Source organism: Mustelus asterias, chromosome 11 (genome assembly GCF_964213995.1).
Source record: "Mustelus asterias chromosome 11, sMusAst1.hap1.1, whole genome shotgun sequence".
Classification (NCBI taxonomy): domain Eukaryota; kingdom Metazoa; phylum Chordata; class Chondrichthyes; order Carcharhiniformes; family Triakidae; genus Mustelus; species Mustelus asterias.
The window spans coordinates 28,990,045-29,002,272 of NC_135811.1; the positions used below are offsets into that span (position 1 = coordinate 28,990,045).

Here is a 12,228-nt window from a genome sequence, read left to right on the forward strand (position 1 = left end):
CCAAAGAGACATTTCCTGGTATTTAAAATAAAGTTACTGATTATTTATCTTTGATGCAGGTTCCCCAGTCAGGGCCGCACACTGGGCTTTGGCCCCTGTCCTCCAGGACCTCTTGGGATCTGATTCGAAGATTGAGAGGGAGCCAGTTATGGATGAGGGAGAAAAGCGATTAGTCAACACTGACATAATAAAAGTTCTGGATTTAAATGTATCCCTTCTCTGTATTTGTGGTTTCTCCAAATCACTGAGGAACTCTTTGTAAGAAATCTGCAGAGCTCTATGTGTGCTAAATATCCATTTATTGCCAAATTCACCTGTTCTTCTTATTCCTTTCCAAAATAAAGCATCTAGCAGCCACCCACCTGAGAAAATTCCCATGAATACACTGGCGAGTGACACCCACAATCCCTTCCAACACTCTCCCCCACCCATCATCTCTGCAATTCCTTCACCATTTAAGACCATACAGCTTCTCAAGTCTCCTCTGCCATTTAACGCAATTACAGCTGATCATCTTCCTCAACTCCACTTTCCCGCCTGCTCCCATTTCCCCAGATTCCCTGGGATACTTAAAATCTAGCTATTTCAGCCTTAAATATTTTCCACAAGGCGGCATCCACAACCCTCACTGGTAGGGGATTCCACAAATTCACAACTTTCTGAATGAAAAAAAATTCTCGTCTCAGTCCTAAAAGATCATTCGTTATCCTGACACTGTCAGTCAGGGGAAATGGCCTCTCCGTGTTTACCCTGTCAAGCCCCTTCAGAATCCTCTAAGTTTCAATGAGATCACCCCTCATTCCAAGGAATATAGGCCAATTTAGTCAGCCTCTCATGCTTGGTTCGATTGTAGTTACCTGTTTTCTCTCTTCTTTCTTTCTTGAATACCAGTGTTACAGTTTCTTAGAATCATAGGACCCCTACAGTACCGAAAGAGGCCATTTGGCTCATCGAGTCTGCACCAACCACAATCCCACCCAGGCCCTATCCCTATAACCCCACGTATTTCCTCTGCTAGTCTGCCTGACACTTGGGCAATTTAACATGGCCAATCCAACTAACCTGCACTGTGGGAGGAAACTGGGCTACCTGGAGGAAACCCACACAGGCACGGGCAGAACATGCAGACTCCTCACAGACAGTGACCCAAGCCGGGAATGGAACCCAGGTCCCTGGCACTGTGAGGCAGCAGTGCTAACCATTGTGCCATCATGCACCATAGGAAAAATCTAGAGTCTAGGAAATTTTGGGAAATCATACCAGTGCATTCGCTAGGCTGGATTCTCTGACCTCACTCGCAGTCGGGATTCCCTGGTCCTGTTGCAGTGAACAGAGATTTGGCTGAGTGCCAAATTTTCCGTCATCGCTGGCAGTGGCAACAGGACATGAACAGCCGGAGAACTGTGGCCACTATCTTTGCTGCTATCTCTTTTAGAACCCGAGGATGCATGCCACTGAGCAGTTATGGTACCTTAAGTTTTTTGAATACTTTTTCTCTGCTGACAACTAAGTCCCTCACTCTTATTGGCCCCCTGATTATCTTTGATTTCAGGTAAGCAAGCTATCACTTCTACTGTGAAGACCAAGGCAAAATATTTGTTCAACAGCTCTGCCAGTTCTTCATTCCCCCTTGGTGATTTCTCCTATCGTTGCCTCCAAGGAATCAGCGTTTAACTTAGCTTCTCTATATCTTTTCATGTACTCATAAAAGCTGGCTGCATCACAGCTTGGTTTGGCTCCTGCTCTGCCCAAGTCCGCAAGAAACTACAAAAGGTCGTGAATGTAGCCCAATCCATCATGCAAACCAGCCTCCCATCCATTGACTCTGTCTCCACTTCCCGCTCCCTCGGCAAAGCAGCCAGCATAATTAAGAACCCCACGCACCCCGGACATTCTCTCTTCCATCTTTTTCCGTCGAGAAAAAGATACAAAAGTCTGAGGTCACGTACCAACCAACTCATGAACAGCTTCTTGCCTGCTGCCGTCAGACTTTTGAATGAACCTACCTCGCATTAAATTGATCTTTCTCTATGACTGTAACACTACATTCTGCACTCTCTCGTTTCCTTCTCTATGAATGGTATGCTTTGTCTGTATAGCGTGCAAGAAACAATACTTTTCACTGTATGTTAATACATGTGACAATAATAAATCAGATTAAAGCTCTTATGAGTACACGCAAATCTGTTTTTTATATTCCTGGCTTCTTAAACTTGGTAAGAAGTTTAACAACACCAGGTTAAAGTCCAACAGGTTTATTTGGTAGCAAAAGCCACAAGCTTTCGGAGCCTTAAGCCCCTTAAGGGGCGTCAGGTTCTGCTTATCAATTTAGAACTCAGTTCCTCAGTTCCCCTTAAGGGGCTTAAGGCTCCGAAAGCTTGTGGCTTTTGCTACCAAATAAACCTGTTGGACTTTAACCTGGCGTTGTTAAACTTCTTACTGTGTTTACCCCAGTCCAACGCCGGCATCTCCACATCATTCTTAAACTTGCCCAATTCTCAAGCTTATTAGTATTCTTTGCAATATTATCAGTCTCTTATTTTATTCCAACACTACCCAAAACTTCCCTGGTAAGGCACAGATGATTCTTTCTCGCTCAGTTTTCGTCTTTTAATGGAATGTATTTTGCTGAGCATTTTAAACTATTCCTTTAACTGTTTCCCACTGTTTATTTACTGCCATATCTTTTAATCTATTATCTAATAAGCCTCAGCTAGCTCACCCCTCATACCTTTGTAATTAGATTCTTCTTTTGGACTCAAGCATGTTGCTTACAAATTTAATATGAATTTTAATTAGATTATGATTGCTTTTTCCTCAGAGAATTTTTTACTGTAAGATTATTTATTAAATTTTGCATGCCACAAACTCATCTACCAGGCTCCCTTTGCCAATTTGATTGGTCTACTATAGATGATCAAAATCCCCCATGATCATTACATTGTTTTTGCTATAAGTTCCAAGTATCTCTCGTATAATGCTCTATCCAATGATCTTACTACTGTAAGATGGGGGGAGCTATAACTTACTTCCACCAGTGTATCTTGACCCTTGCTATTCCTAATCTCCACCCCTACTGATTCTTCTTCATGATTTTCTGAGCTAAGGTCTCTTCTTACTACTGTCCTTGTTTAGGTGATTTTCATAGTAACTTCATTGCAGTGTTAATGTAAGCCGACTTGTGACTCTAATAAATAAACTTTAAACTTTCATCTTTTACGATCAGAGCTACTCTTCCTCTTTTTCTGTACTGGTTATCTTTTCAAAATGTGCATACTCTGGAATATGTATCTTTGGTCACCTTGTAACCACACCTCTGTGATGGCAAACAGATCAAATACATTTAGTTCTATTTGTGCCGTTAGTTCACAAAATTACAAGTATACTGTGCATTTAGATAATGGAGTCTTAATTTTACTTCTTTTTAAACCAGTCTTCTTTGCATGGACCATATTCACTGATAAACTATTACTGTTAAACTTTCTGCCCCCTCCTGTCCTGCGCTGTTCGCCTTTACTCAAATTGCTACATTGCTCGACTGCCTTGACTTTACACTTTACCTTTATAAATTTTCCTTCTTCCCTATCCCCTTTAGTTGAAAGCCCTAGTTATGTGATTCCCCTAGACACTGATTCCAGCCCATTTTAAGTGGAATCCATCCCAAAGGTTCTCTCTATCTCCAGTACCAGGTGCCAGTGCTCCAAGAGTCAAAGTCACTCGAGTCATAGAATCATAGAAACCCTACAGTGCAGAAAGAGGCCATTTGGCCCATCGAGTCTGCACCAACCACAATCCCACCCAGGCCCTACCCCCATATCTCTACATATTTACCCGCTAATCCCTCTAACCTACGCATCTCAGGCCACTAAGGGGCAATTTTTTTTTAAGCATGGCCAATCAACCTAACCCACATATCTTTGGACAGTGGGAGGAAACCGGAGCACCCGGAGGAAACTCACGCAGACACGAGGAGAATGTGCAAACTCCACACAGACAGTGACCCAAGCCGGAAATCGAACCCAGGTCCCTGGAGCTGTGAAGCAGCAGTGCTAACCACTGTGCTACCGTGCCACCCATCTCGAGTCCCCAGTACCAGTCATGTATTTAACCTGCATGACCCACTACCTATTTGCGCGTGGCTCAGGTAATAATCCAGAAATTATTTTCCTTCAGGTTCTGCTTATTAATTTAGGACTCAGTTCCTCAAACTCCCTCTGCAGAACCTTGGTTCTACCCATGTCTTTGATTCCTGAGTAATTATAAATCACGGCAACTGGATTGTCTTCCTCCAAATTCTTCTCCAGTTGTGAGGAGACATCTCGAGCCCCAGACAGACTTCAGGACTCCTGATCTCAGATGAAAGAATAGCATCTAATCTCGGGCATGTTATCAATCATGGCTGAGTCGGCAGCAATCTCGTCTTGGAGTCAGAAAGCTCTGTGTCCAAATTCCACTCCAGGATTTGTGCAAAAATATCTAGACTGACACTCCAGTGCAGGACAGAGGAAGTGCTGCACTGTCAGAGATGGTGTCTTTCAGATGAGACATTAAACCGAGGCCCCTTCTAATGCCTCAGATGGATGTAAAAGATCACATAACACTCCTTTGAAGAGGAGCAGGGGAGTTACCCAGAGTGCACTTGTCAATATTTATCCTTCAGTCACCATGGCAAACAGCCCAATTGGTCCTCATTGCATTGTTATTTGTGGGAGTTTGCTGTGTTCAAAATGCCCGCCATCTTTCCTACATTAGAACAGCCACTTGCTCCAAGAGTACTTCATTGACTGTAAAATATCTTAGGATGTCCTGAGGCCATGAAATCCTCTACATAAATGCAAGTCTTTCTTTTATTTCCCAGAGTACATTTTTGTAATCCCACTTGAATGGTCTCCTGCACCATGGGCAATTTCACCTCGAGTCCTTGTTCCCATCAAAGCAGCCAATAAGCACCTCATAACCGTTGGACAATGGCAAGGGCTGAGGTTCTTTCATCACAACATCCTGGATTCACATATCTGCCTGACTCAGTCACACCCTCCTGTCCCTGAGCATTGACCACCTCTAAAGTACCACTTAACCCAAGGGAAGTGACGGTCTCCTGAAACAAAAGGCTGAATATTACCATGGGCTTTAGGTCACCAATGTCGGAACCAAATCGCGGTCTGAAGTCCACATTGATGGCAGCAGAACCCAGCTCAACTAACTTCACAGAAATGGCTTCCTAACAGGGACAGGACTGGCAGCTGAATATTCTGGGGTACAAGTGTTTTAGGCGAGACAGAGGAGGGGCCAAAAGAGGTGGGGGAGTAGCGGTATTAGTTGGACAGCATATTACAGCGGTGCAGAGGGAGGACAATTCAGAGGGGTCGTGTAACGAGTCACTCTGGGTGGAGCTTAGGAACAGGAAAGGCGCAGTCACTATGTTGGGGGTGTACTACAGGGCCCCCAACAGCCCAAGGGAAGTGGAAGAATGGATATGTCAGGAGATACTGGATAGGTGCAAGAAAAATAGGGTTGTTGTAGTGAGAGACTTCAATTTCCCTGGTATAGACTGGAAATCGCTGAGGGCAGGGACTCTGGATGGGGAGGAATTTGTAAAATGTGTACAGGAGGGTTCGTTGGAACAATATGTAGACAGCCCGACTAGAGAGGGGGCTATACTGGACCTGGTACTGGGGAATGAGCCCGGTCAGGTCTTCAAAGTTTTGGTAGGGGAACATGTGGCAAATAGTGACCACAATTCTGTTAGCTTTAGGATAGTGATGGAAAAGGATGAGTGGTGTCCCAAGGGTAAGGTGTTGGATTGGGGGAAGGCTAACTTTACTGGGATCAGGCAGAAATTGGCAGCTCTTGATTGGGAGAGGCTGTTTGAGGGTAAATCCACATCTGGTATGTGGCAGTCTTTTAAGGAACGGTTGTTAGGGCTACAGGACAAGCATGTGCCTGTAAAAAAGGATAGGAAGGGTAGGATTAGAGAACCGTGGATAACCAGGGAAATTGAGGGACTGGTCAAAAAGAAAAGAGAGGCGTATGTTAGGTCCAAGCAGCTAAAAACGAAGGGAGCTCTGGAGGAGTACAAAGAAAGTAGGAAAGTACTCAAACGGGGAATTAGAAGAGCAAAAAGGGGTCACGAAATGTTCTTGGCAGACAGGATTAAGGAGAATCCCAAGGCATTTTATTCATACGTTAGGAACAAAAGGGTTGTTAGGGAAAAAATCGGACCTCTCAGGGACAAAAGTGGGGACTTATGCTTGGAGCCCAAAGAAGTAGGGGAGATCCTAAATGAATACTTTGCGTCGGTATTCACAAAGGAGAGGGATGTGTTGACTGGGAGTGTCTCGGAGGGGAGTGTTGAACCGTTGGAGAAAATCTCCATTACAAAGGAGGAAGTGTTAGGTTTGTTAGAGAATATAAAGACTGACAAATCCCCAGGGCCTGATGGAATCTATCCAAGGCTGCTCAGGGAGGCGAGGGGTGAAATCGTTGGGCCTCTGACGCAAATCTTTGTCTCGTCACTGGACGCAGGTGAGGTCCCAGAGGATTGGAGGATAGCCAATGTGGTCCCGTTATTTAAGAAGGGTAGGAAGGATAACCCGGGTAATTATAGGCCGGTGAGCTTGACGTCCGTGGTGGGGAAGTTGTTGGAGAAGATTCTTAGAGATAGGATGTATGCGCATTTAGAAAGGAATAAACTCATTAACGATAGTCAGCATGGTTTTGTGAGAGGGAGGTCATGCCTCACTAACCTGGTGGTATTTTTTGAAGAAGTGACCAAAATGGTTGACGAAGGAAGGGCCGTGGATGTTGTCTATATGGACTTTAGTAAAGCGTTTGACAAAGTCCCTCATGGTAGGCTAGTGAAAAAGGTTGGATTTCATGGGATAAAGGGGGAGGTGGCTAGATGGGTGGAGAACAGGCTTGGTCATAGAAGACAGAGGGTGGTAGTGGAAGGGTCTTTTTCCGGCTGGAGGCCTGTGACTAGTGGTGTACCGCAGGGCTCTGTATTGGGACCTCTGCTGTTTGTGATTTATATAAATGATCTGGAAGAAGGAGTAACTGGGGTGATCAGTAAGTTTGCGGACGACACAAAACTGGCAGGACTTGCAGATAGTGAGGAACATTGTCAGAGGCTACAGAAGGATATAGATAGGCTGGAAATTTGGGCAAGGAAATGGCAGATGGAGTTCAATCCTGATAAATGCGAAGTGATGCATTTTGGTGGGAATAATGTAGGGAGGAGCTACACGATAAATGGAAGAACCATAAAGGGTGTAGAGATGCAGAGGGACCTGGGTGTGCAAGTCCACAGATCTTTGAAGGTGACGTCACAGGTGGAGAAGGTGGTGAAGAAGGCATATGGCATGCTTGCCTTTATGGGACGGGGCATAGAGTATAAAAGTTGGGGTCTGATGTTGCAGATGTATAGAACGTTGGTTCGGCCGCATTTGGAATACTGCGTCCAGTTCTGGTCGCCACACTACCAGAAGGACGTGGAGGCTTTGGAGAGAGTACAGAGGAGGTTTACCAGGATGTTGCCTGGTATGGAGGGGCTTGGTTATGAGGAGAGATTGGGGAAACTGGGGTTGTTCTCCTTGGAAAGACGGAGGATGAGGTGTATAAAATTATGAAAGGCATAGATAGGGTGAACGGTGGGAAGCTTTTCCCCGGGTTGGTGGTGACGTTCACGAGGGGTCATAGGTTCAAGGTGAAGGGGGGGAGGTTTAACACAGATATCAGAAGGACATATTTTACACAGAGGGTCGTGGGGGCCTGGAATGGGTTGCCGGGCAAGGTGGTGGAGGCGGACACACTGGGAACGTTTAAGACTTATCTAGACAGCTATATGAATGGAGTGGGAATGGAGGGATACAAAAGAGTGGTCTAGTTTGGACCAGGGAGCGGCGCGGGCTAATTGTTCTTTGTTTCTCGTTTCAAGGCTTCATTCTATGATCATCTTGCTGGTGCCAGTACAGAGCGAGACTGCGGATAGTTGGGAACCTGTCTCGGGGGCAGGGAATTCATAAGGTGTTCGTGGAAGTGGAAATGAATAGGGTTGGGAAGCATTTTCCGATCAGGGCCAGTGTGATCTCCTGGACTCGTTTCGATCGCCTCAGGGGGTCGGAGAGGAATTTCCCAGATTTTCTTTCCCCATATTGGCCCTGGGGTTTTCACTCTGGGTTTTCGCCTCTCCCTGGAGATCACATGGTCTGGAATGGGGGGGTGGGGGTGAGTCAATAGGTTGTGATGAACAAAGCATCGTAGCTGTGAGGGACAGCTCGGTGGATAGGATATTAGTATGTAGATAGGCTGGAAAATTGGGCGGGGATCCTGGATTCAGGATTCAATCCTGGACCGGGGAGCGGCGCGGGCTTGGAGGGCCGAAGGGCCTGTTCCTGTGCTGTATTGTTCTTTGTTTGTTCTTTGTTTGTCTCCATGATCACTGTCTAATGGGCAGAGGGGATGTAGATGGTGCTGGGCCACAGCCTTGGCAGCTCTGTAGCCTTGGCGACCCCACTGCGAGAGGTGGGTGCTGCTGAAGCAAGTTGGGTTCAAGAGGGTTCCATTCTGAGGCACCCACAGAAAGACAAGTAAAAAATTTTAAATCAGAGGAATAAAGCAGACAGTACGTCCAAATGATTCCTTGGGATTTGAAGGGTGGCCATCCCTGGCCGTGGCCTCTTCTCTAGGACAATGAAACCTCTATCTCCAATGGCCTAACTCCACTTGGCCGCAGCAAGGCCATCTCCATGAAACTGGTGGCCACCCCAAGTGGCAGGAGTCGCAACACTGCTGGAAAGATGTTGTGGATATGGGAAAAATCACCCATAATAGGGCCTTTAATTATTTAAAATGTCTGCCCACTCTCCCTTTCACAGCCAGTGATTCTGCAGGGAAATTTGCCATGGGTGGTAATGCACAAGGACCTGTCCCAACACGGTACCCCATTATTTTTTGCCATCTTCCAATCCAACACACTGGGATAGGGAAAATTCTATCCAAAGTGTCCATGTCACTTTGTCCATCCTTGATGACCCGCAATGTCTGCAACTCAGACTCCAGTGCAACAACTTTGAGCTGAAGTTCCTTGAGCTTCAAACCCCGCAGATGTAGTTGTCCTGCGACGCTGTCCAGAAACTCCCACATACGACAGCTATGGCATCACACCTGCTCTGCCATGTCCATCTTAAGTTAGGTGATGCTGTATGGTAATTCATATGTGCATCAACCATTATAACATGGAATTTTGCCAAATGAATTGCTTGATTTAAAACTAGATAGATGATGGAGACATGAAGGAACACTTGCCCAACAGCAAGACACAAGACACATTGCTATCATAGACTAAGAGGGTTTAAAATAAACCAGACCAACTGTAAAATGCTTTACAGAAAAATATTTATATGCACACAGACAAACAGAACATAGGTCCAAATTCCTTCATAGTGAGTGTTTATATTGTATTATGCATTTATAAGGTATTAAAGCAGTGAAATTAGCTAATAAGCCATAACAGTTTGATTTACTACAGGATTGTTAGGCTGTAACCTACCTGCATTTGAGTCCTCATTTAGGCGACTATATTTAGACTGGTCCAACTTTGGCCTACACTTCTCAATCGGCACCCAGACATATGTTTCTGGACACAGCAAGACAGATGGATGGTATTGACCCTAAGAAACAAAGAAACATGACACATAAGTTGCACAGTAATATTTTGAGTGAATTAATTATTTCAATGTATGAAAACAAATATAGTGGAAGAAAAAATTGTGAAGATCTGAATAATTGTAAAAAAACCACCACAAAATGAAGCATGAAATAATTGGCAGTGGTGCTAAAATATACAAAATCTATATAATAGCTTAGACACTGCATGAGGGTGAAAGAAAATAATTGGTAATAAGTGGTAACATTTTGATTAGTGTAGTGCTGCTCTGAATTGTGCTTTTATGTTAAGCAAAAGGAGATGCCTTTTACATGATACTGCAAACAATTTACATGTACGAGGTTAATGACATCCCAGATTCACAAACTAAGTGGAGCTTCACGCGATCAGCTATTGTCACATAGAGTAAAAGAAAATCTGAAAAAGTCTCACCAACTTCTCTCTTAAACTTTGCAGCATACACATCGTTGGCACAGTGGTTAGCACTGCTGCCTCACAGTGCCAGGGACCCGGGTTCGATTCCCGGCTTGGGTCACTATCTGTGCGGAGTTGGTACGTTGTCCCCGTATCTGTGCAGGTTTCCTCCGGGTGCTCACAGTCCTAAAGACGTGCTGGTTAGGTGCACTGGCCATGCTAAATTCTCCCTCAGTGCACCTGAACAGGCGCCGGAGTGTGGCGACCAGGGAATTTTCACAGTAACTTAATTGCAGTGTTAATATAAGCCTACTTGTGACAAATAAATTAACTTCAAACTTCATGAACAGCAGTTTGAATAAGAAATTAGAAGCAAGTTTCATGCCTGCTATCTCTGACAGGATATAGCACCTGACTGATGCCAGGGAAAAATCAAATCGGGGAAAGGGATGGGAAAAATAAACATAGCAGCTAATACAAAAGTGAAAACATACAGAAAAAAATGAATGTTTTCCAACATAAACCATTAGGAAGATGCTATCAACAGCAGCAGTCTTTTCTGTTATGATTACCATGAAGTTAATTAAATCATGTACCTTATGTGGATTAATGAAAATTAGTATAAATTGAAATATATGCATAAGACCACAGGCCATTCAGCCCATCGAATCTGCTCTGCCATTCAATCATGGCTGATAAGTTTCTCAACCCCATTCTCCTGCTTTTTCCCTCATAACCTTTGATCCCTCTACCAATCAAGTACCTATCTATCTCTGTCTTAAACAATATCTATGTTCAGTTACAATTTTTGCTGTATGGTACATACTTCCTGTACACATCCAGAACTAACTTTTTTTATAGTGGAATACAAGCCACAATAGAAAATCCATCTAAATAAATTACCATCAGATGAAGAGTTGTCGAAGGCTATCCGCATTTCCTTATCCTCATTTGACCTCAACAGGTTTTTTTCATAAAGAATTTACTTGCCAAGTCATTCTGTCTCACTGTTAATGCAGTGATCATAAAAGATCAATCCGACAAATTTTCGAGTTCAACAAAGAAATAGGTCAGATTTATTATTCTTAAACCAATCTGAGTACAAACACACACTTGAAGTTACACAGGCATACCAATAGATTACAGAGCGGGGAAGGATAGATTTGTCAATTTAGAATCCAGAGAAATTAAAGAGTTACACGGTCTGGGGTTTGGTGACTCGGCTGGCTTCAGGCTGAATTTAGTGGTCTTGCTCTTTGCTGTTTTAATGCTTCCAAGTTAAAGATGTACACTATTTTGGTGCCGCTTCATGCTCTCATCCAGACCTCAAAAAATTAATCAACTTCGCTTCCAGTTTCCACCCCTCCTTCGCCTTCATCTGGTCCATCTCAGACACTTCCCTTCCTTGACCTTTCTGTCTCCATTTCCGGTAATAGATTATCTACCAATATCCATTACAAGCCCACTGACTCCCACAGCTATCTGGACTACAGCTCTTCACACCCCACATCCTGTAAGGACTCCATCCCTTTCTCTTAGCTCCTTCGCCTCCGTCGCATTTGTTCCAATGATGCCACTTTCCAAAGTGGTGCTTCTGATATGTGCTCCTTTTTCCTCAATCGTGGATTCCCGTCTACAGTTATCAACAGGGCCCTCAACAGCATGCAGTCCATCTCCTGCGCCACGTCTTTCACCCCCTCCCCTCCCTCCCAGAACAAAGATGGAGTCCCCCCTTGTTCTCACATTTCACCCCATCAACCTCTGCATGCAAAACATAATCCTCTGTCATTTTCGTCAACTCCAGCGTGATGCCACTACCAAACACATCTTCCCTTCATTCCCTCGGTCAGCATTCCGCAGAGGCCGTTTCCTCCGGGATAACCTAGTCCACTCCTCCACTATACCCAATACCTCTCCCGTCACTCATGGCACCTTCCCATGCAATCACAGCAGGTGTAACACCTGTCCCTTCACCTCTTCTATGCTCACCATCCAAGGTCCAAAACATTCATTCCAGGTTAAGCAGCGTTTCATTTGCACCTCTTTCAATTTGGTCTATTGCATTCGCTGCTCCCAATGCGGTCTTCGCTATATCAGAGAGACCAAACGTAGACTGGGTGATCGCTTTGCTGAGCACCTTCGGTCTG

General features: G+C 44.6%; 1 protein-coding gene across 8 annotated transcripts in view; it reads right to left on the reverse strand.

Moving 5' to 3' along the window:
* ate1 (arginyltransferase 1) overlaps positions 1-12,228 on the reverse strand; it is a 250,584-nt gene that overhangs the window by 32,141 nt on the left and 206,215 nt on the right. For all 8 annotated transcript variants that reach the window (XM_078223360.1, XM_078223355.1, XM_078223357.1 and 5 more), the window contains one exon: positions 9,551-9,671. In XM_078223360.1, the coding sequence (XP_078079486.1) occupies positions 9,551-9,671 (121 nt within the window). The remainder of the gene's footprint in view (positions 1-9,550; positions 9,672-12,228) is intronic.